The sequence below is a fragment of the Ursus americanus genome, chromosome 2 (assembly GCF_024610735.1).
Source record: "Ursus americanus isolate L20-20 chromosome 2, mUrsAme1.1.p, whole genome shotgun sequence".
NCBI lineage: Eukaryota > Metazoa > Chordata > Mammalia > Carnivora > Ursidae > Ursus > Ursus americanus.
The window spans coordinates 28,357,946-28,381,514 of NC_142128.1; the positions used below are offsets into that span (position 1 = coordinate 28,357,946).

The 23,569-nt window shown below is 48.9% G+C and overlaps 1 protein-coding gene across 4 annotated transcripts in view; it reads left to right on the forward strand.

Annotated features, from left to right (window-relative positions):
• The window catches only part of MYH11 (myosin heavy chain 11), a 114,251-nt gene that overhangs the window by 15,652 nt on the left and 75,030 nt on the right, over positions 1–23,569 (forward strand). For all 4 annotated transcript variants that reach the window (XR_015727877.1, XM_045776042.2, XM_045776040.2 and 1 more), the window contains exons 2-3: positions 892–1,253; positions 11,598–11,754. Coding sequence is in view for 3 of the 4 variants with exons in the window: in XM_045776042.2 (XP_045631998.1) it covers positions 909–1,253; positions 11,598–11,754 (502 nt within the window). In the remaining variant the exon portion in view is untranslated. The remainder of the gene's footprint in view (positions 1–891; positions 1,254–11,597; positions 11,755–23,569) is intronic.

Genomic DNA, 23,569 nt, shown 5'->3' on the forward strand with positions numbered 1-23,569 from the left:
CAATTCACTCATTTAAATCGTACAGTTAAATGTTTTTTCTGCATATTCACAAAGCTATGCATCTACAGCTACAATAAATTCTAGAACATTTCCATTACTTCCAAAAAGAAGCCCTATACCCTTCTCAGCTGTCACCCCTCCGCCTCCGGCAACCACTCATCTACTTTAATCTCTATGGATCTGTGTGTTCTGGACGTTTTATGTAAATGGGATCATACAGTATGTGGCCCTTTGTGACTGGATTCTTTCACCTGGCACAATTTTATTGGGATTCATTCATGCCGTAGCATGTATCCGTACTTTGTTCCTTTTTCAGGCTGGATAATATTCCATTGTATGGAGAGACCACATTTTATTTACTCATTCCCTCTGTTCATGGACACTTCAGTTATTTCCACATTTTAGCCATTGTGAGTAACACTTCCATGAACATTCACTTCAAGTTTTTCTGGGGATGTGTATTTTCATTTCTTTGGGGTTCATGCCTAGGAACGGCATTGTTCATGATCACATGATAACTCTGTGTTTAACTGTTTGAAGATCGCTCCTGTTTTATTTTTTCGGTAAACAACAAGACTTGGATATCTTCCTATGTCAACGCACGTAGATCTTACTCTTGCTTCATAACCCTTGGCATTTTGTTGTGTGAAAATACCATGGTTTATGTCTCCAGTACCATGATGATGGACAATAGGCAATGATGCAGATCCTTTCCTGAGGGGCTTTGGGTTGTTTCCATTCTTTGACCACATAAACAATACTGCAGGGAACATCCCTGTACTTTGTGGAATATTTCTGCAGACTTCATTCCTAGGCATGGGAGGTGAGGGATTCGACTGTCTGTAGGGCTCTGTTCTGGCTGGATGCTGATGCTGTCCCTTTATTCCACAGGGGACCAACCAGGCACCATGGCACAGAAGAGCCAGCTCAGTGATGATGAGAAGTTCCTCTTTGTGGACAAAAACTTCGTCAACAGCCCAGTGGCCCAGGCTGACTGGGCTGCCAAGAAGCTGGTTTGGGTCCCTTCAGAGAAGCAAGGCTTCGAGGCCGCCAGCATCAAGGAGGAGAAAGGCGATGAGGTGATTGTCGAGCTGGTGGAGAACGGCAAGAAGGTCACGGTTGGCAAAGATGACATCCAGAAGATGAACCCACCCAAATTCTCCAAGGTGGAGGACATGGCCGAGCTGACGTGCCTCAACGAAGCCTCTGTACTGCACAACCTAAGGGAGAGATACTTCTCAGGACTCATCTACGTGAGTATCTGGGGGGACAGCCAGGCACTTCTCCGAGGCCTCCAGCACCCCTAAGGGAAGGAAGAACTTTCGAGATGTGTTTGGGATACAGGTTGGGAGGATGAACGTTTCAACTGAGGGAGGCCACGTGGTGAGATAGAATCATTCCAACTTGGTTCACACCTCAGTGCTGCCCCACCTAGTTCTGTGGCATCGAACAAACCCTTTCACCTACTGAAGCCTCAGTGTTGCTATTCGTGAAATGGGAATAACCACCCTCCCCCACACAAAGGAGGAGCAAAGATGCCATGTGATTGTCTATGCAGAGTGCCAAGGTGCCTGGTAGGTGCTTAGTAGACTTCCCTGAAGTCGTTTCTGCTCTTCCTTCATCTTGGAAATAAAGAGGGGCTCATAATCTCTTGGGAAGGCTGGATCCCCTGGGCAGCCAGCTGGGGAGGAGACAGGAGGATCTGGCTAGGCTTTGTGGAGGTCTTCCCGGTTGCAAATGGGAATTCCTCGATTGGAGCCGGGATGCCTCTGGGTCTCCTGTGCAGAGCAGAGCTGCACTGTCCACGATGGTGGCCACCGGCCACATGTGGCTAATGACATTTAGACGTAAGCGAATTAGAAATCAAAATTCGTTTCTTCGGTTACACCGGCCAATGTCAAGTGCTCACCAGCCCGTGAGGCTAATGGCGGCCGTACTGGGCAGTACCGGATAGGACACTAGCATCGCTGCTGGAGGCTCTGAGGGTGACGATGTGACTTGGGGTGCACAGGTTCCTTGTGGGTTTGGACCAACTCCCCAGAACAAGAGGGACACAGGTGGCCCCCTGGTATCAAGCTGCTGGCGAGGGGGTCCTCCAGCTCAGCCTTTGTCTATTTGCCCCTCAGAAAGGGTGTGCTAATCCCACGGGCGAGTTACCTAATTTCTCTGAAATTTCTTTGTCTTCTCTGTGAAGTGAGCAGAAGATTAGTACCAACCTCACAGAGTGGGTTACTCTCAAAAGAAAGCACTTGGCACGCCTCTGGGCACATGGTCAGCTCTCAGAATGCTGGTGTTACTACTGGTTATGTCGTTGTTTTGGTCTTTTTTCTGGCATCCTTTGCAAATTTGTGAAAACGGTCCCTCCCTTCCATCCTTAAACCCTCTGGCTCAGCCCCTTCAGTGTTGCCACGTGAAAATTACCAAAAAAAAAAAAAAATCCCTTGTCATCTATAAAAATGCTCTGCAGATTTTATTTCCTAATTAGGAAAATAAGTCACGTTTATTACAGAAGGTTTGGCAAATTCAGAAAAGCACAGCAAACACAAAAAAATCATTCCTCCCCCAAAGGTAACAGCTGATAAAATGGTGCGTTCTTGGGCTCTTGCTTTGTGAGAATGGTGGATGTTTACATATTTACAAGTCTGCGCACATAGCTGGCTCGCTCTTTTTTTCTGTCTATGAGTCATCGCTGAGCATTCCCACATTTCCATTATAACCCCCCACCATGCCCTTCAGCGGCTATTGTCATCTATCCTGTGGAGGGATCATAACTGATTACCCATTCTTCATATGGATAGTTCAGAGGGCCTAAGAGTCGCTTTTATTTTTTTTAAGATTTTATTTATTTATTTGTCAGACAGAGCGAGCACAAGCAGGGGAACTGCAGGCAGAGGGAGAAGCAGGCTCCCCGCTGAACAAGGAGCCTGATGTGGGACTTGATCCCAGGACTCTGGGATCACGACCTGAGCTGAAGGCAGACGCTTAACCGACTGAGTCACCCAGGCGTCCCAACAGTAGCTTTTTTTAAGAGCCAAGAGGGAACAGGGGAGCAACCTGAAATTATCGAATACCTCCTCTAGCCCCTGTCGTGTACCTTGACACATCTTACCTCATGTAATCGACACAATGCCCATGGAATAAGTATACTGTCCCATTTCACAGGTGAGCAAGCTGATCTCAGAGAGCTAAAGCCTATCCTTAACTTCCCTAACTACGCAGGGAAAGTCCCCTTTGTCTGAGGCACTCCTTGCATGGAAATCCTATGGACTTGGAGCTGTCTGCAGAGGACCGGCTCTTCTAAGGAGGCCAGGCTGCAGGGAGCTGGGAGGGAGATGGAGCTCTTCCAGGCCTCCCATCTCAGATGTGTTCTCTCCCTCGGAGAGGTCAAGGACGGGCCTGTGTATAAATCTCACCTGCTGTCCTCTCACATAGCATTTGAGCCCCAAATAGAAATCAGAAAAAAAAAAAAAAATGAAGGGCATATGAAGGTCCCGAGACCCAGAATATCTAATCTGACAGCAGATTAAAAAATGAATCAAAGCTTCAAATTCCTGCTGTGCTTCTCTAGACAGATTAGAAGAAAAGCCTTTCAGCCTTGTGACCCTGTGCCTACTCGGATCTCGTTCCTTTCTGGTCAGTTTAATCACTTGAATAGAACCTGTTGTCCATGATGGAGGAGATAGAGAAGGAAGTGGGGGAAGGGAAGCACGGTACATGACCTTGGGAGACACAGGTCGGTGGCAGGTGACGCTGAGGCAGCCAGGGTGCCCGATTTCGCCTTTGCTAATGAAGAGAACTTCCCCCTCCATTCTGCAAAGTGCAACTCAGATGAAGACCCTTGTCCTCTTGGTTCTAGAAGAGTCTGTGGATGCCACTGGGTCCTGTGTCCTTATCCTTGAAATGCAGGTTCTTGCCTTACCTGTTTATGGCACACATGGCACACGTGTGTGACTCTGAGTCCCCGTCCACACTTCTCTGCCCTTCTGGACGCTGGGTTCTCTCTGCCAGGATCTTAGCACCAGCACTCAGCAGTTGGCTCCATCCTTACTGTTTGGCGGGGGGATGAGACAAGGGTTTCAGGCAGCGGACACTCAATAAAGTGTGGGCCTTGCCTATACTGGGTACCGTCCTAAATTCTTCCCGCCCCATTTTGTCCTTTACACCACCGTTGAGAGCAAAGCAGATCTCCCACCCTACACGTGACCTGTCCCAGGCAGAGAGCTGACGTGACTTGCCTGGGAAGGGACCTGGGCCAGACTCTGCCTGTCCAGTAGACTGCTCCAGGCTCTCCCGCTGAGAGTACAACACCCAGCCCTTGCCCTGAGGCTGCTTTCTAATGAAGGGAGGATAGGAAGGAAGATAAGACTCACTTGAGCCAGATGCAAATAAAGGACCTAGATTCCAACATGTGGAATGGATAACGAAAATGTGATGTGTCCATACAATAGACCATCATTCAGCCTTAAGAAAGGAAATCTTGCCATTGGTGACCACATCGGTGAAGCCGGGAGACAAGATACTGAGTGAAATAGGGCTGGCACAGAAGGACGAACCATCCAGGTTCCGCTCACGGGAGGCATTGAAAATCGTCATTCTCAGAATCAGAGCGTGGAATGGTGGCTGGGGGGTAGGGGGGGTGGGGTGCGGGCGTTCGGAGCTGGGGGAGAGGGAAATAGGAAGGTGTCCAACAGCTACAGAGTTTCGGTCGTGCAGATGAGTATGTTCCAGAGATTTGTGGCTACAGTTAACAGTACCGTATGGTACACTTAAAAAGTGGTTAAGAGGGTAGACCACAACTGTGTTAAGTGTTCTCACCAAAAAACGTGTTTTTCCCCCCTAAACGTGTTCTATACTCAGTGCCCACAAATGGGCACTGAGGAGTTTGTCAGCCTCCAAGGATTTAAGGACAAGTTCGGGTATACGTACATTTTTTTCTGGGCAGGGGTCTTCGATTTCATTAGACTCTCAAAGGAGCTTCCGTAGCCCCACAACAGTGATGGTAACTGCTGTTCATTTAAAACTCCTGGGTTATGAGCTCCCACCAAGACATTAGTATGGCGACTACTGTTCTTCTCTTTGTGTAAGAGAGAGACACTGTTTTTCAGTCTCATTTTTGCAGATAAAGTGGGGCTTGGAAAACTTACGTAACTTGATGAGCAACAGCTGGGTCTTGAACCCTGAAAAGCTGGCCCTGGGACCAGCGCTTTGAACAGCTGCTCATTTAATCCTTCCAAGGATCCTATGAGACGGAGGCTGTTACCCCATTTCAGAGACCAGGGCCCTGAGGCTCAGCTGTGCTCAGTCCTACTGGTGTAAGTGGGCAGAGCTGGGATCCAGGCGAGGTTCGTTTGCCTCCAGGACCGGAGTGATTGACTACCTGTGGGTGGTAAAGGGCCCTGGGGTAACTGGACCCTTGAGCTGGAGTGATGGCTGTGGGCTGGGGCAGGTGGGGATGGTGCCCCGGGTGCCATTAGATTGGAGCTGGGCAGCCTTTAAGTGCACAGAAGGAAGAAGTCCAACTTTGTAATTAGGATGTCTTGAGTACCTACTAAGTTGTTAGCTGTTAGCCCAGAGTGAGTGATTTTTTTAAAATTGAGTTAATTTGACATATCACTTCTCCCTATCCATGCCCCCCCAAAAAAGACAAGAAAAGACAAGAAAATCTCAGTTTCTGGCATTGCTTGGAAAAGCAGAGCTGGTACCTACCCCTGGGCCCAGGTTGTTAGGTTACCATCCTGTTAGACGGGGTATGGGCAGTTTCTCCATAGGTCTCACTGCTCCCTTTTGTCTCCCAGATCCTGGGGCTGAGTGTTGTTGGTTGTTGTTACTACACCTGCTTTTTCTTCAGACCTGGCCCACTTCACTCATCTCTAACCTGCTTGATCCCCGTCAACAGTGGGACTTTCCATTGCCGTGCCAAGGCCCTGGGGTTAGGAGCATGATCCAGAGCAAAGGTAGATGGACTCTCCTATTTATTGGGTTTCCTGGCCCAAATTCCCCACCCATGAACCCCAAAGAATCTTTTCCTCATTCTGAGTTCACTGTTCTGAGAAGACTGGGGGGGTAAGGAGAGGCCTTCCTTCCAAACCTGAGCGGGTGACCATATTTTTTGTCTTAGACACTTGGCCCAGGGACCTGAAGGAATATCTGCCCAGGGATGCTGAGAATGGGCTCTGAGCAGAGGCCTCCTGAGCGCCAGAGGGTCCTGGAGGGTAGAAAAAAAGTATATATAACCGCTCCGGGTCTCGGAAGGTAGAAAACACAGCTGCCAGCTGCCCGATATTGAGCCCCGTGACCTCACTGTTTAGATCTTTCAAATTGTTATTCCTCCAAAGAAGGTTTTCAGTAACACAAGGCTGTCCATGCAAAGACCACAAGAAAATATTTGAAAATAAGAAGCATACATCATGTCTTGTGGCTTCTTCTTGTATTTGTTATTAACTATCTGGCCAGATATAAAACGTTGTTTTGAATAGGTAATACAGGCAAATATTAAATAGTATATCAGGATGTTCAAAATTTTGTCCTTTCATCCCCATTCCTCATCTTCCCGTTCCCTTCCATAGAGAAGGCGTGAGCATGTGTCTTACATAGGTTTCCAGAAATATTTTATACCTATACAGGCAAACATATGCATATTTGTATATATATGCATGTATATACATGTATAAATGTACTCTTTTTTTTTTTTTAAAGATTTTATTTATTCATTCTACAGAGATAGAGACAGCCAGGGAGAGAGGGAACACAAGCATGGGGAGTAGGAGAGGAAGAAGCAGGCTCATAGCAGAGGAGCCTGATGTGGGGCTTGATCCCATAACGCCGGGATCACGCCCTGGGCCGAAGGCAGGCACTTAACCGCTGTGCCACCCAGGCGCCCCTAAATGTACTCTTTTTAAAAAATTTTTTACTTGAGAGAGAGTAGAGCAAGAGAGAGCATGAGCTGGGGTGAGGGGCAGAAGGAGAGGGAGAAGCAGGCACTCTGCTGAGCAGGGAGCCAGATGCGGGACTCAGTCCCAGGACCCTGGGATCATGACCTGAGCCGAAGGCAGACGTTTAACCGACTAAGCCACCCAGGCGCCCCTAATGTACTCTTTTTAATGCAGTGTGTGTAATTACTAAGCTGCTCCCCCATTGATGGGTATTTAGGTTGTTTCTAGTCTTTTTTACCTTTAAAATTAAGGCTAAAGTAAATTGCATTCTTGGTGGACTCTGTCTTTAGGATAGGATGTTCCGAAAGCCATGACATCGCACTACAACCTGGTAAAGAAGGTACATCTCTCCATCATTTTTTAAAAAGATTTTATTTATTTATTTGAAAGAGCGTGTGCACATAAACCAGGAGCGGGGCAGAGGGACAAGCCGACTCCCTGCTGAGCACAGAGTCTTACATGGGACTTGATCCCAGGACCCTGAGATCATGACCTGAGCCAAAGGCAGATACTTCACCCACTGAGCCACCCAGGTGCCCCTTGCCATCATTTTATAGATGCAGAAGAAGAGGCTCAGTGGTTTGGCCACTCCCACAAATCACGCAGGTCATGGAGGAGGGCCAAGCTAAGGTTCTGCCCTGGGCTGTGTGACTTAAAGCCTGCGTTCCTTCCACCTTCGCCCGCTGGTGCCTGCGAGGAGGAGGCCGTGGGAGCGATCTCCAGCTCAGGGCTCTGTGGCTGACCATATAAAGTGTCAGGGAAAAACTAGAGTCACTTCCTAATACGGTCACAAGAGGGAAACCCTGGGCCTGTGGCTGGGACCTGCTGGTGGCCTCAGGGCATGTGGCCCTGAGATGCTGCCGGGGACACAGGAGGTGGGCGTAGTGAAACCTCTGAACTTGACCTGCTGGAGAGGGGCGTGTGGGGGACAGGGAGGCAGAAACACCACCCACTGCAGGGGTCTTGGTCTGGAGAGATGAACCTAGGTTAAACAGCAGACCTCAGACCTGTGGATTCTGAAGCCCAGCCACCCTGCGTGGGGCATGCTGCTGCCTGCCCGGCTCTTCCTCTTGGCTCGCGGTGCCCTGGGAAGATGTGCTGAACCGAGCAGAGATTCAGATCTGCCTGGAAGCTCGGATTAAGGGCTTCCCGGGAGCTGGTCTGGGCAGACAGGAGTAAAGTGATACTTCCTAGAAAGCTGGAGAAGGAATTGGGAGAGCCGGGGCGTTCCTTCTTTCTTTTATTCATTGTATTCAGCAAGTATTTGCTGAGTGTCTGCCTTGTGCATGGCCCTGTACTGGGCTGGCGATACCGCGTTGGCAGCTTGCAGTCCAGGGGGTGACCTTGAGGATGAGCCCTGAAAGAGGAGGTGGAAATGGCTCTGAGAAGACGGAGGGGAGACATAGGAGCAATGGTGCACGTGAAGATTCCAAGCTGGCGAAGTTGTTGTCATTGTGAAATAAAGGGAGCAGGGTAGAGACACTAATATTTATTGAGCACCTACTATATACCACGCACTCTGTTAAATGCTTCGTGAACATTATCTCACAGCAAGCCTATGAAGGATCTGCTATTACACACCTTTGTTTTTCAGTGGAGGAAAATAGGCTCAGAGAGGTCAAGAGACTCGTCCAGGGTCACACAGGCAGGAAGTAGCAGAATGAGGGTTCAAACCAAGTCCTCGATTTTGGACCCTTAACCACTGCCCTTCATTGCCTCCAGGTCAAGGGCTTGGTAAGAAGGTGGTTTGGGCTGTAAATGACACCTATATTCTAACAAGGGTGTGGCGGTTGGCAGGGGGCACAGCCAGGGGGATCTGGAAGTGGAGTTAAGGCCTGAAGGAGAGGTAAGACTTGGCTGACCTTCATTCAAACGACTGATCGTTATTTGGACACTTACTCTGGGGAGGCCCCGTGCTAGGGACGAGGACACAGATGAACAAGACACAGAGCCTTTGTCACCAGGTCCGCAGACATCTACAAGCACCTACTGTGTGCCGGCCCAGGGCAAAGCCCTAGGTCACAGAGATGAAGGCATTGCAAGCCCTGTTTCAGGGAATCTTTGTAATTAACGTACCCCTCAGGTCTTTGTTGGGCAAGCATTTAGTGAGCACCTACTGTATGCCACGGCCTGTGTACAGACTGGAGAGGAGGAAGAGGGTGCTTCCGCCCTCAGGGCACTTGCACTGGTGTTGGCAGGATGGTGGGAGGGGACTGGACAGTCAGATGGGGGAGGGGGCCCCCGGGCCGACAGAAGACCCATCAGGCTGAGTGCGGGTCCTGGCCCCTGCCTGCCTCTGCGGAAGCCAATCCCTTCACCCTTGCTTGTCTCCTCCTGTATGATCCAGAAATACCAAACTGCTTGCAGTTTCCCTGCGGGTGCGCACTCGCCCCCCTGCCTTCCGTGCCTTCGGTACCTCCCCAGCAGGCTAACACCTCCTTGTCTGTTAAGATTCAGGGCAGGGACCACCTCCCCACTGGAAGTTTCCCTGACTGACCCCCATTGTGGATTAGAGCCCTCTCTTCCTTGCTCCCCTCATTCCCTGAGCTCCATCCTTGTTCTAGGGACATTATTTTTAAATATCCTTGTCCCCTCTCCAATCTGTGGGTTCTCAGAAGGCAGGAGTCACCAATGATTTATTTATCTCCAGCATCTAGCACAAACCCGGTATACAGTAGGTGCTCAATAAATGGCTGATGGATGTTTAGACAGGTCTGTGTTGACCTCATTTCCTGCTTTTTTGGGGAATGCTGAGAACCAGGGAGATTATTCCCCCCAATCCTGTACCTTTTGAAGAATACTGTCCTCTTCTCACCCAGGCGCATCACACACCATTGTCCCTTAGCAGACTGAGCCCTGGAGGGGCGCTTCTCCTCCAATCAGTGCAGCCCAGGCTGAAATTCCTTTGTGGTCAGAACCTCGTGTTTTTCGTCTTCTTTAACCGCAGAGCCTTGCACGGTGTCTAGGACACAATGAATGAGGGACTGCATGAACAAATGATGCATTGTTTCTCTTTCTGTGGGGCGGGCAGAGGTTGAACAGCCTCACGGGCGGTGCTCAGGCCTGGGAGTGGGCCGAGCTGGGGTTGGCGCTGCCAGGGTCTCGCTTTGTGACTTTGGTCAAGTTGCTTAACCTCTCTGGTGTTTGCTTTGCTCTGAGTGTCACCCAGAGATGGGCCATCTGCTCCTCTTTTCATCCCTTCTAGGGGGAGGTGAAGAGATGGCCTGCTTCCCGGCTCTTAGAGCCTCAGGCAGCACTGATGGTATCGTTGGGGAAAAGCAGTTCCTGTGGGACAGGATGGAGCCTGTCGCCTGAGCTGTGACCTCAGCCCAGGGAAAAGCCGATGTCTAGTAAAGGACAGCCAGAGCAACGATAGTGCCTCGCACATGGCTCACAGTAGGGTTTGCCGAGCGCCTTCACACCTTTTCCGTATTCTGATTATTTTCAGATGCTCCTATGCACTTGGTGGGGCAGAACAACGATTTTTTTAAAAATTGTGGTAAAATCCATATAACCTAGAATTCGCCATTTGAGCCAGTTTCAAGGGTACAATTCAATGGCATTTAGCACATCCACAGTGTTGTACAATTATTAGTACTGTCTAGTTCTGGAACATTTTTTGGGAAGATTTTATTTATTTATTTATTTATTTGGGGGGGGAGAAAGAGAGCGAGCATGAGCAGAGGGAGGGGCAGATGGAGAGGCTCCATGCAGTGCTTGATCCCAGGACCCCAAGATCATGACCTGAGCCAAAGGCATTTAACCAACTGAGCCACCCAGGCGCCCCCCTGGAATGTTTTTATGAGCCTAAAAGGAAACCCCCATAGCCATTAGCAGTCACTCCGCATCCCCCTCCTCCCAGTCCCTGGAAACCAGGGATGTGTTTCTGTCTCTGTGATTTGCCTGTCCTGGGCGTTTCGGATACATGGAATCATACACTAGGCGACCTTTTGTGTCTGGCTTCTTCCCTACCCAGCGTATACCATTTTTGGGGTTCGTCTGTGTGCTGGCGTGTGTCAGGGCCATTCCTTTTGAAGGACAGCTGTGTTCGTCCCTTCTCTTTACAGAGGAGGCAGTATTTTGTTAACGGGCAAGAGTGTGTAACCTCTGGGCTGGAACAGTCGTGCTTGCTAGCTCCGAATTTCCCTCCATCTGGGTGGACTGGTGATGACCTCACCAACCCCGTTTTCCTCATCTGCCACATGGGCAGCAGGGAAATCACAGTGTGACGGTCACAGGGGAGATAAGAGGATTCAGTGAAGAGATGCCCATGAGGTGCTTAGAGCCCAGTGCGTGGAACAGTAAGTGCCCAGTAGACGGAGGCTCGGGGAGGTGAGTGGCGGCGTGTGGGAGAGGGGCTGGGGTCTGAACCCCGACTGTCTGAAAGCACACAGCTCTAAGATAGAACAGAGGTGGCCCAGAACCCCAGGGTTCTTCTCTTCCCCCATCCGCAGCCTATCAGTGATGCCAGGACTCTGAGCCTCAGTTTCCCCATCTCACAGTTTTGCCATGAAGATGCGGTGACCAAATGCACACAGAGGCGCTCAGTACGTGTTTAAGTGCCCGCGGTGGTGGGCGTTGCTGGGCCCGGACCCCCCGGGCTGGGTGTCCAAGCTCTCCCCGCGGCCCCGTGCTGCAAGTAAGCTTGGGTTCTCTCTTTGGCAGACATACTCTGGCCTCTTCTGCGTGGTGGTCAACCCCTACAAGCAACTGCCCATCTACTCGGAGAAGATCGTGGACATGTACAAGGGCAAGAAGAGGCACGAGATGCCACCCCACATCTACGCCATCGCCGACACGGCCTACCGGAGCATGCTGCAAGGTGAGCCGCCCGCAGAGGGACAGGGTGCGCCCCGGGGCTGCTCCCTGCCGAGGGCTGCCTCCGGGGATGCCTGCTCTGCCCCGGCCCCTCCTGCCCGCCTGCCGGCCTGCAGTCCTTGCCAAGAATGTGGAGTTTGGCAGGCGGAGCTGGGCCCCAGGAGCCTTGTGACTGAAAAAGGGAAAAAGCCAGCCGAACATCTGGGTGCACGGCTGGGAGGGTGAGGGAGAGCGGACGGCTTGGGCAAATACGGGCATGGGCTGCTCAGCTTCCAGCCCCTCTGCTGTCCCGGGCCCGGCCAGCCGTCTGCAGGATGGTGAGGTGCCCTCCTCAACTCCAGAGGGAAGGGGGTGGCCGTCAGCCCCCGGGCCCAGCCAGCCATCTCTGCATTTGCAGCCCTGAGGGTGGTGTAAGAGGTCTTTTCCTCTCCGGCCTCAGTTTCCCCATCTGGAAAAGGGGAGTGATAGGGTCCATCTTGCAGCTTGTGGAGATTCTCACGCAGGCTTCTCCAAACTGAAGACCTTTGCATATTACCTCCATGTTTGTGTATTATTATTATTATTATTACTATTATTAATGAACTTATAATTGAGGTAAAATATATATACAGTAGAGGGCGTAAAGTACACAAACTTAGTGTCCAGCCTAAAGTTAATTTTGGCATATGTCTGCAGTCATATAGCCAATACTCAGACCAAGATGTGAAATATTTCCAGAAAGTTCCCTCACACCTCTTCCCAGTCAGTACCCCCTGTCTCCCTCAGAAGTAACTGCTATTCCGACTTCTGTCACCATCAGTTTTGTCTGTTTTTAGACATCATTCACAAAAATGATGTCCTCCTTATATTACTTACTTAAAATTTTTGTTGTAAGCTCTCTCCCCCACAATCTAGATCAGACTGAACAAAAAAAAAAGCAATATGTTAGATTAGTTAAGAGCATGGATTCTAGAATGGGGGTGACTGTGTTTAAAACCCAGCTCTGCCACTCACCAGCTGTGTGACCTTGAGCAAGCTACTTAATCTCTCTGTGCTCTGCTTCCTCATCTGCAAGAGAGGATTATAATAACTGTGACCTACCCATAGGGCTGATGTGAAGATGAAATGAATGATTGCATAGTGCTTAGAACAGTGCCTGATACTCGGTCAAAACTAAGTATAACTATTATCATCATCATGCATGAAACCAGATATTACTCATGCCAGCTATGTTTGTTTCTTTTTTTTTTTTTAGAGAGATTTTATTTATTTACTTATTTATGTATGTGAGAGAGGGGGAAGGGAGAGCTCAAGTGAGTGAGTGGGGAGAGGAGCAGAGGGAGAGGGACAAGGAGACTCTGTGCTGAGTGCGGAGCCCAGTGCAGGGCTCAAACCCACGACCCTGAAATGATGACCTGAGCTGAAATCAAGAGTCAGATGCTTAACCGACTGAGCCACCCAGGCAGCTCTGCAATGTTTTTTTCTAATGCACATTGAAGAGAATATACGACTATTAAAACTGAAATCATTAATCTTAGTGGCACTTAAAATCACTTTGCATGCTTTATGATACATGGAATTAGGATATCTCCTGTGTTCCATGTGGTGCCTGGTGTGCCAGAAGCTTGAACGACGGAAGTTTGCCTTTGCAGGGCCTCTTCTTGGCCTCTATCTGAATAGCACTCTGGGTCAAGGCATGTACCTCCTTTCACAAGAACACACATGTTCTCTCTTTTTTTTAATCTTCAGCACAATTCTGTGAGATAGGGTCAGTGTTACTACCTACACTTTATGACAGAGGCAACAGAGTCTCTGAAAGTACTGGAAACCCAGGCCATGACCAAATGGGGCTTCTCCCAGGGATACCAGGCTGGTTCAATATTCAAAAATTGGTGAATATAATAGCCTAAAGAAGAAAAAAACCACACAATTATATCAATGGATGCAGAAAAAGCATCTGACAAAATTCAATATCTGTTCATGATAAAATTGCTCAGAAAACTAGGAAAAGGAGGGAATTTCATCTACCTGATACAAGCATCTACAAAAAAGCCTATATTTTACATCATATTTAATAGTGAATGCTATTTGAATGCTTGCCCCATAAGATGAATAACAAGATAAGGATGTCCACTCTCACCACGGCTATTGAACATTGTACTAGAAGTCCTAGCCAGTGTAATAAGACACGAAAAATAAATTGGGGCATCTCTAAGTTGTGAGCTTTACCTGTTCAACAGCCTTGGTCCTTTCTCAGCAAATCCCTTTGCCTCAGAATGGTTGAGCCCTTGCTTTCCTCCTCTGTATTTTGGCTAAATTGTAAAAAGGGCAGCACCCATCCCAGTGTCATTGATTTTGGGGAAAGATGAGAGGATTTTCTTTCCTGTAAATGGATCTGGTCTTGAGACACAGGAGTTCTCTCATCCTTACACTTGGGAAAGGGCAATAGAAAAGGGCTTGGGAAGTCTTAAAGTTGTATGTAATTGTTATATGATAATGAGGTGTGACTAGTCCAGAGGTTGTGAACCAGAAGCTGGTAGGCTGCATCCAGCCTTCAGATAAGTTTGGTTTGTTCCACACAGAGTTTTAAGGATACTTGAAGTAGTTGCCAACTTTTAACAATTGGGAAATTATACATAAAAAGTGCTTGTGTTTTTATAGGGGCATGAGTTTTCCAGTTCCCTTGTCCTTACCTGGCCTGGGCACTCATTTGTGTTAACAGCCTGGCCCTTGTGATTACTTTGCAACCTCTGGAATAGCTACCTCCAAGAGTGTTCTGAATCAGGAATTGAGAGCTCAGTTCTGGAAGTGCCTGAGGGCGGGGATCCAGGTGTGTCCAAGCTTGAAGGGCTCAGTAGAAGTGCCCCCAAGTTACTGACAGATTTAGCCAAACCCCAGATGTGGGACCCAAGCTGGATCACTGCAGACATGGGGCTGCCTTACCTTCAAAGACCAGCAGATGGAGCCTTGCAGAAAGGGCCGTGGAGATGTAATCTCAGGTTGTGAGGGATGGTTCCTGAAGTTAGGTGTGTGTCTTTGTTTAAAAAAAAAATTTTTTTTTGTTTGTGGTCTCCCTTGATGGACAAGTTTATAGTGATGGTTCACACACCTTTTTAAGGAAGCTGAACATCACAAAGTTACAGTATTCATGTCATTTGGGGGCTTTTAGTTGCACAAAAATATGGCATACCATATAGCAATTAAAGTGGCTTAAACAATAAGAGTTTATTATTTCACATAAGAAGAAGTGCAGGTCAGTGATTTCAGGGTTAGTTAATTCAGCAGCTCAAAAACAGACTTATTTGGGATTTTCTTGGCTTCTTCCTCATGGTCACAAGATGGCAGCCATAGCTCCAGCCACCATGTCCTCATAAAGTGATGTCCAAAAGCCTAGAGGAAATGGAAGGTTAGGTTCTTTTCCTCTGTCTCTTTTTTATCAGGGAGAAAAACCTTTTCCAGAAACTCCTCAGCAGGCGTCCCCTTATGTCTCATTGGCTTAAACTTGGTCACATGCCAACCTCTAAACCAATGGTTGGCAGAGGACTGGGATGTTAGTAATTGTTTGTAATTATGTCTCATTGGCTAAACCTTTGGTCACATGCCAGCTTCTAAATTAATGGTTGGCAAAGAGGACTGGGACCTTCATAATTGGCTTGAACTATTCCTGGTTCTTTCCTGGAGTTGGGGGAGCTCCCACAAGCACGTTTTCTCTGAATACCAGAATGAAATGAAATTCAGTTCACAGAGGAGAAGGCGAAGTGCTGCAGTGTTCTTAAAATACATATGTGTAACTTTAAAAAACCTTTAATATTTTATATTCATTCTAGAAAAATTAAAACATATATAAGCTAAAGAGAATATACCAGCCCCCATAATTCTATCACCCAGAGATCACCACCATTAGCACTTTGGTATGCAGCCTTTCATGTCATAACTGAGCTGAGCACCCCGAAATGCAGGAAACTTTGATTGTCTGAAAATAAGTGATTCCAGAAAAAATAAATCACTTCGAACAGGGACCAAAATTTCACTGTAAGCGGGGAGAAAAGGTTTGATAGGGCTGGAGAAATGACATTGCAAATTGTCTATTATTTTATCTACGTATAATAGGAATTCGGTTATAATTGCAACTAGATGCGAATTCTTAGATTGAGTAGAAAATTAAGGGCTGATTTTTTTTTGAACTTTTTTTTTTATTTGGACAGAATCCCATGAGCGCATAACACAACGCTCTTCATGTCACATTTGATTTTTGCAGCAGGAGCTAATGAGAATAATTTTTGCAGACTTAGGAGAAGGGTCAGCTGTTCTCCCAAGGGCTCTTTTGTTTTGGGGGTGCTTCATAAAGCCCCCATCGTGTTGTCCTTCATGACGACTCTGGGATATCTAGTCATGAATTGACCTGACTTTTTTTTTTTTTTTTTTTTTTTTGTGGCCTTTGCAAGCTCATTGACTTGGTGACGCGCTGCACCTTCAGGGAGATGGGCAGTGTCATGGAGCTGCTGCTTTGTTCTGTGTGTGTATCGTGATGGTTGGTGGCTGGCAGCGTGCAGGCCAGAGAAGGCTGTCTCAGTGGGGTCTGAAATCCACAGAGGTGGCCTCGTTGAAGACTAGTTCTGTGCTGTGATCACGTTTCAGTGTTAGACTAGATGAAGAGGATCCCCGGTGTTAATATGTTTCATTCCCTCTAGGCTCTATGTTATAACACAAAGTTACCTCGTGAAAAAGAAAATGACTCAGAAATGTTGACACATTTTCACCCCCCAAGAGAAAGTGACAACTGTGAGAGCACACATGTCCATAAAAGATAAACTTCATTTAGTTTCAATGTGAATCAACAGCTGTTGTGTATGGGTTCATTTTGGCATTACCTGGTACGTTCTAGAAAACTACTAATGGTACACTCCAATGAAACAAATCGTGGGGGGGAAATGCAAGCTCGGGAAAAATAACTTTTTCTCTAGAAAGCGGAAGTTTGGATTTTGCGAAGGAAGGTGTAGGCCCAGTTTGTGACTCCGTTGATGAAGGTCGTGATCCCAGGGTGTAAGGTCACTCGGCTGGGATGCACGATGTGCTTTCTGTCTTGTTCCTAAATCCTTTGTAGAACAAGATGAGATGTGAAGAGGTGGGGTTGGGGACGGACGGCTAGCACATGCACTGAATAGAGAATGTCATGTTTGAATGTGTTACGGGAACCCTTCAGTTCCTGAGGACCCATACCCTGCCTAAGAGCCGACCTCATCCTTGTCTGCCTATTCACCTCTGTATCTCAGGCGTCTCTACTGGTGCCCGGCACACAGTAGCTGCTCAGTTAATATTTGCTGATGAATGAATGATTGTTCTTAATCACTAGCTCTACCCCAAATTCTCCTTTCTAAATGTGTTGATATCCTTTTACTATGTCTATATATATATTGGGGACCCTACTTATAGCTTCTCTTTGACGGTGATTACTACTGGAGCCTTCCTACCTGCTCTGGCTACCCTCTATGACAGGTAGTTGACATCTGGGACCTTCCTTATCATGCATGGAATTGGCTTCAACCCTCTCGTGGTGGATTCCTTGTTTCCTGGTTTCCACGTCTTCCTCCTCCTTGCTTTACCCTCCTGTTCAAATGGAGCACCTTTTCTAGTACCTTATCAGGTAAGGATGTACATGAGAGAGATGGAGAGTCTGCATATCTCATCTGAAGACTTGATGGGTCTCTAATATGTAAGGGCCATTTTAGCTAAGTTTAAAATTTTAAGCAACAAATCATTTTCTTTCAGGATTTTTAAGGCATGGCTTCACAGCCCTCTAGCTTGCTTCATTGCTGAGAAGATAAAAGCCAATCTGATTCATAATCCTTTGTGTCTGACCAAAAAAACCTTTTTTTTTTCTCCTTCTCTGGAAGCTTTTAGTCCCTTCTTTATCCTCCTGTTCTTGATGATGGGATTTGTCACGGGTCTCTCTTCACCCATTGTGCTGGAGATTTCATGGACACTCTTCATCAGTAAACTCGCGGCCTTAAATTCTGACAAATTTTTGTGAGTTACTTCCTTGATGATTTATTTCTGTGTTCTCAGTTCTGCTTTTGTAGAAGTCTTCTCATGTCCAGAACTAAACTCCGGGGCTGTCCCTTTTTCACTCTTTATCTTTTTATTCTTTTTTTCTGGGCAGTTACTTCAACCTGATCTTACAAGCCGCCTGTTAAGTTTTAATTTCTGTCTATATGAAATAAGAACTCTGTTTTGTTTCCCGAATATTTCTTTCTTACAGCGTTCTTTTTCCACGTGATGTGATGTCCTTTTCCTTGGAGGATTCTTCTCCTTGCCTAGGCTCTGTGTCTTTCAAGATGCTTAATTTCCCTAGTGATTCGTTTCCACTTCTGGCTGACGTATCCATAGCTTTCTGCGAACGTCTGCTGGTTCTTGGCTGCCCGGTCATCTGGGATGCCTCAGGGCAAGGTTGACAGACGTGCTGTGGGCTTGCAGGAGGAGCTTGCTGGTGATGAGCTTGGCTCTAGTTTGGTTGGAGCTGGGCCATTCTACTAGGCACTTCTCATAGATCTTTCCATCTTTTTTGTCCTTGGGCTGATCACGTTTTTCAGAGAAGACTTGTGCCATCATCTGCCTGGAGGGTAAAGATCTGTCTCCCGTCATTGTGGGGGTCTAGGTAAGAGGCCAAGGGTTTCAAACTGTGGAATGAAACTGGCACATTATCCTTTCAATACGGTCTCGGGTGCTGCCCAGAGACCATTCTGGAGAGAATAAAATCTGCCTCCTCCTGTGGGCTGGGGGAAGGGCAGTCACTTGGCTGCAGGGAGCATGGAAGGTATCTGGCATGTCTAGGAGCTTCTCAGACAGACTTTCAGCCAATCCTTGTGTTTGTCCTCCTTCTGCCCTGTCTCCCGAGCCCCCTGCTGTGGCCAGTTACTGAGGTTTGGAGGGGGGGCAGGGGATTCTGTGATGAAATCAGGTTGCTTTCAGCTTTTTCCATGGCTGGCTTCTTTCCTGGGACTGTCCTCACTCATCCTGTTTTCTGGCTTCCAAGACTTCATTGCTCTCCTCTCTCTTTTCCAGTTCATTTCAACTTGAAAAATCCCTTTACTGTCATTTTACTCAGGTTTGGGGAGGGAGAAGCACTAATGGCAAATGTCCAACCCACTATGTTTCAATGAAAATTCTCTCAAACCTTCTTTTCCAAAGAGGTGATAATGATAATAGTGGATTTTTTTCAAAGATATTTTAAAAATATATATATTATATTTAAATATAATTAAATACTATTTATTTGAGAGAGAGAATGTGACAGCGAGTGGGAGGAGAGGCAGAGGGAGAAGCAGACTCCCCACAGAGCAGGGACCCTGATGTGGAACTCGATCCTAGGACTCTGGGATCATGACCTGAGTCCAAGGCAGATGCCCAACCGATTGAGCCACCCAGGCACCCACAAAGATATTATTTTTTAAGTAATCTCTACACCCAATGTGGGGCTCAACTCACAACTCCAAGATCAGTGCCACTGACTGAGCCAGCCAGGCGCCCCGATAATAATCGGTTTTTATTGTGTGCCTTCTCTGTGCTCAGGACTTTATAGGAATATTCTCAGTGAATCCTAACCCACAACCTACAAGGCGAACAGGATCCGATTAAAATCTTTAAAATTCAGCCTTGGGGTGCCTGGGTGGCTTAGTTGGTTAAGCATCTGCTTTCAGCTCAGGTCATGATCTCAGGGTCCTGGGATCGAGCCCCACATTGCGCTTCCGGCTCAGTGGGTCAGCCTGCTTCTCCCTCTCCCTCTCCCCTCCCTTCCCCTCCTCGTGCTCTCTCTCAAATAAATAAAATCTTCGAAAATAATAATAAAATAAAATTAAGCCCTGAAACTATTATAGTGCCCACATAAGGAATCTAGAATAAAAACAATATTACATTATAAAGTCAGGAAGGCCAACAAAGTTTTTATTTTTCCCCATAACATTTCTGTTGCTGGTTTTTATGAAACAGCAAATACGGAATCCTTTCAAAATTTCTCCTTATTTTTCCCTCCCATCCTTCCCGTGTGTGCGTGTGCACGTGGGCCTGTGTTTATATGACCTGTCGGTTAATCCAAACCTGGAGGCAGGGGCGATATGATTAGCCTTGTTTTAGGGCCTGGGAAACTGAGGCTCGGGGAGGCAAAGAACTTGCCAAGGTCCCGTAAGGGTCAGAGCTGGATTTGAACTTGGCTTATCTGATGCCCAAACCTAAGGCTTGCCCGCTCAGCTGGCTGCTGCACGGAGCCCCCGACTGTCCCGAGGAAGGCGGTTTGCTCCCGGAAGTTCTATCTTCTTACACGTGCGGGGTGTTGAAGGCTCAGCCCTGGCGAAGGGATGGTTAGCTAACGGGGATAAATCAGCAAGATGCCTGTGGGGAAAGCACCACCCCTGAGGCTTTCCCCGACAAGCCACTTTGGATCTCCAGCCTCCCCGGCAGGGTCCCAGGGGCGGGGGGAAGGGTGTGAAAGGCACTAGGATTTCATCCTGATGTGCTGAGTGGAGCCATCAGGATTTGTTGCCCCGTGCAAGATAACAGCTGGAAGTGTTTCGTCCTCATGTAATTAGCACCAAAGGGCCACTCTCAGGGGATTAAAAAAGAAATCACGGCTGGCTGGCCTCTGTCAGCTCCGGGGCTCTTGGCTGAACCTGCAAGTAGAAGAGAAATCTGGGAGGCGGCATGAGCTAACCTCTAAGCTCTCTGCTTTGCAAGTTCCCACACTCAGTTGCATACCCTCTGTCCGAGGGAGGTCGAGGTCGGCGGGTCCTGGGGGCCAGCTCAGGCTCACCAATGCCACAGAGGCTGCTCTGTAAGCTTGGCAGAGAGAGGGAGGGCACCGACGTCCCCCCGCCACCCTGGCCCCGGCTCACGGCTCTGGAAAGCCCGTGTGGCTCGGCCCTCTCCAGCACCATGAGCCCGCCCATTTTACAGACAGACAAAACTGCCAGCGCACCGAGTGAGTTGGCCCTAGAGCCCTATGTCCCACCTGGAGATGTCACCCTCTGCTGCCCTCGAAACATTGATCTTCCCTCCACGGCCATGTGGTAGTGGGGTGCTGTTACCCCCATTTCGCAGACTGGGAAACCGAGGCCCCAGGAGGCTAAGGGACTGGCTCAGGCCTTCTCATTAGAAAGCTCTGAACCTGGCCTCAGAGCCTGCCCCCTTGGGACAGATCGACAGCAGTCTAGAGCCACTGCTCAAGCTCACTATGTGGGATGATGCGGATGATGGCCCCGGTGACAGTCATAGCAACTGCTGAGCCTTTCCACGTGCCGCAGGTAATTTTAAGCTTTGTGCATCCAGTCTTCCTTCCCTGTTTTCATTTCCTTGAAAGGTGTGGATTCTTATCCCTATTTTCCTCGTAAGGACAGGGTCTAGTCCAAGAGGTAGAGCCAGGATGTCATTCCAAGTCATTCTGTTTGAGAGACCGTGTTGCTACCATGTGTCCCCGCAGAGGGGACCAGATGCATGGCTCCCGGCCTCTTGGAGATTTTGCAGCAGCTCTCAGCTCTGTGTCTGGCCTGGTGGCGGGGTAGGCAGATGGTGGCTTCGTCTTCCTGGCTTGGTCATTGCTAAGGCCCTGGGACATGGAGGTTGGCGCTCTGAGTTATTGTGAGAAGTTCATGTTCTTTGCCAGGAAACCAGGAAGGGTAAAGGATCATCAGATTCTGATGAGCCTTTTATGGAGTGCCTGTGGTGTCTTACTTACATGGACAGGAGAGGGCTAGGGAGAATTCTTTTTTTTTAACAGGCAGTAAATATTGAGTTGACGAAGTAGGCCTGCTGAAAGGACTTGGAAAGCTCTGGCCCACGCTTGAGCACAAAGGCACGCTCCAGCCTCCTCCCTCCATGTTCTCCCAACCTCAGAGGGAATCTGGCTCCCTGTTCCCCTTTTGATTCAACAGTGTTGAGACCCCAGTGTGGGGCGGTGGGACGGTGAGGAGGGGTACCATCTACTTGATGAGGACAAGGTGTGGGAGAAGGCAGGTATATAATCAAATCACCCCACAAATACTTGTGCTCTGGAAGGGAGTTCTGGGGAGCTGTGAGGTGAACCCTGGGGCCTGTCAGAGTCTGGAAGGGCGGGAGGGGGGCAGTGGGCATAACAAAGAGGTGCATATGGGATCCATAGGCTGGTGGGGCTGGAGCAGAGAGAAGGAAGGAGAGTGGGGCAGGTGGGAGCTGAGGCCCAAGAGCCCCCCATGAAAATATTGGTCTCCCCAGACCCCAGCCATCACCTGGCCAGGTCTGCTATAAAAGATGCCAGAGCTTCCTGTGGGTCTGGAAAATTCCAGCTGGGGTCCAGCACAAACACTCAGAGTATCGCTTCCCACCCAGAATCTCTTCCTACCATCTCTGCTGGAGGACAAGGTTGGGAGAGGAAGGCCCAGAGCAAGAGAAGGCCCCTGACCTGCAGAGTGGTGGGTTGGGGCAGGGGCCCTGGAGCTGGGTTTGAATCCCTCTTCTGCCAATGCCCCCACTTCTTTGTGCCCAGTTTCCTGTTTTGTCCTGTGAGGCTGAGAACTGGGCCGACCCCAGTTGTTGCCAGGGTTAATTTGGACAGTGTGTGGGGAACACGCACCCTGCTCACTGCAAGTTCCACAGGTGTTAGCTGTCATCTCTCCACGGCCCGCAGTGAAGGCCCAGCACTGACCTTTACCTTCGTGTGTGGCAATGGGTAGGCCGCTGCTCTTCTGCACACAGTGGAGGCTGTGTCCTCCAGTCCTTACTGGCCTGGGGCGGGGGAGTGGTGACCCTACAGGGACATAGGCCTGGCCACCTCCCTCTCGCTGGGTCCCCTAGCAGCCTGGCATGGGAAGGAAGAGCAGCAGAGAGCCTGGGTCTGTTCTCAGTCCCAGCTTGGTTTTCTCCTTTTATGGTCAGCCTGCAGGCCTCTGGCTCCCCAGCCATAAACCATGAGCTTGTGTTTGGGATCGGGCCGAAATAGCTGGTCTGTGGGGAGCTGGGCGTCCCCTGAGAGTCCTCAGGCCTGCTTGGGGGGAGGGACCACCGGAGTCCTTTATCTCCTCGGCAAGCTGACCCGCAGACTTGCACGTCCAAGGCCAGACCCCGAGTCTGGGGAGGAGGAGAGAGAGGCACGTTTAGGGGTGCACGCGAGGTAAGGGGCGCCCCGGGGCTCTGGGCTGCGCGATGCTGGAATGCCCGCTCCAGCCCTGCACACCTCTGCTCCCGGACTCTGTCCTCTCTCCATCTCTGATCTGCTGTGTCCCAGGCCCTCTGCTTGAGGTGCTCTGCTTCCTTAGTGTCTCCACCAACTCGGGGATTCCTCCACGTCCTTCTCACGCAGCTCAGAATCACTTCAGCTGTGACGTTTTAGCATCTCTGTCTCAGGCGGCAGCAAAACCGACCCTCTCGTGCATAGCACTTTGGGCAAATGCTTATTGTAGGCTTGCTCACTTCCTGTGGTCATTTCTTGGCCCATCTGCCTCCCACATCCTAAGCCTCTTAAAAGTAGACTCAGTAGGTCTTCGTGAACTTCGTGCTTCCAGGGGGGGGCCAGGACTTGTTTGCTGAGTGAATATGTGACCACAGACCTAAGTGTTTACCATTGCTTCTGTCTCGATTGCCTTGAGAGAAAGAGAGATGCAATTGAGTAAGCATTTCTTTTTGAAGATTTTATTTATTTATTTGAGAGAGAGAGTGTGTGAGCAGGAGCTGGGGGGAAGGGCAGAGAGAGAGAGAAGCAGACTGCCTACAAAGCAGGGAGCCAGACATGGGGCTCGATCCCAGGACCCTGAGAATATGACCTGAGCTGAAGGCAGTTGCTTAACCAACTGAGCTGCCCAGGCGCCCTGAGTAAGCAT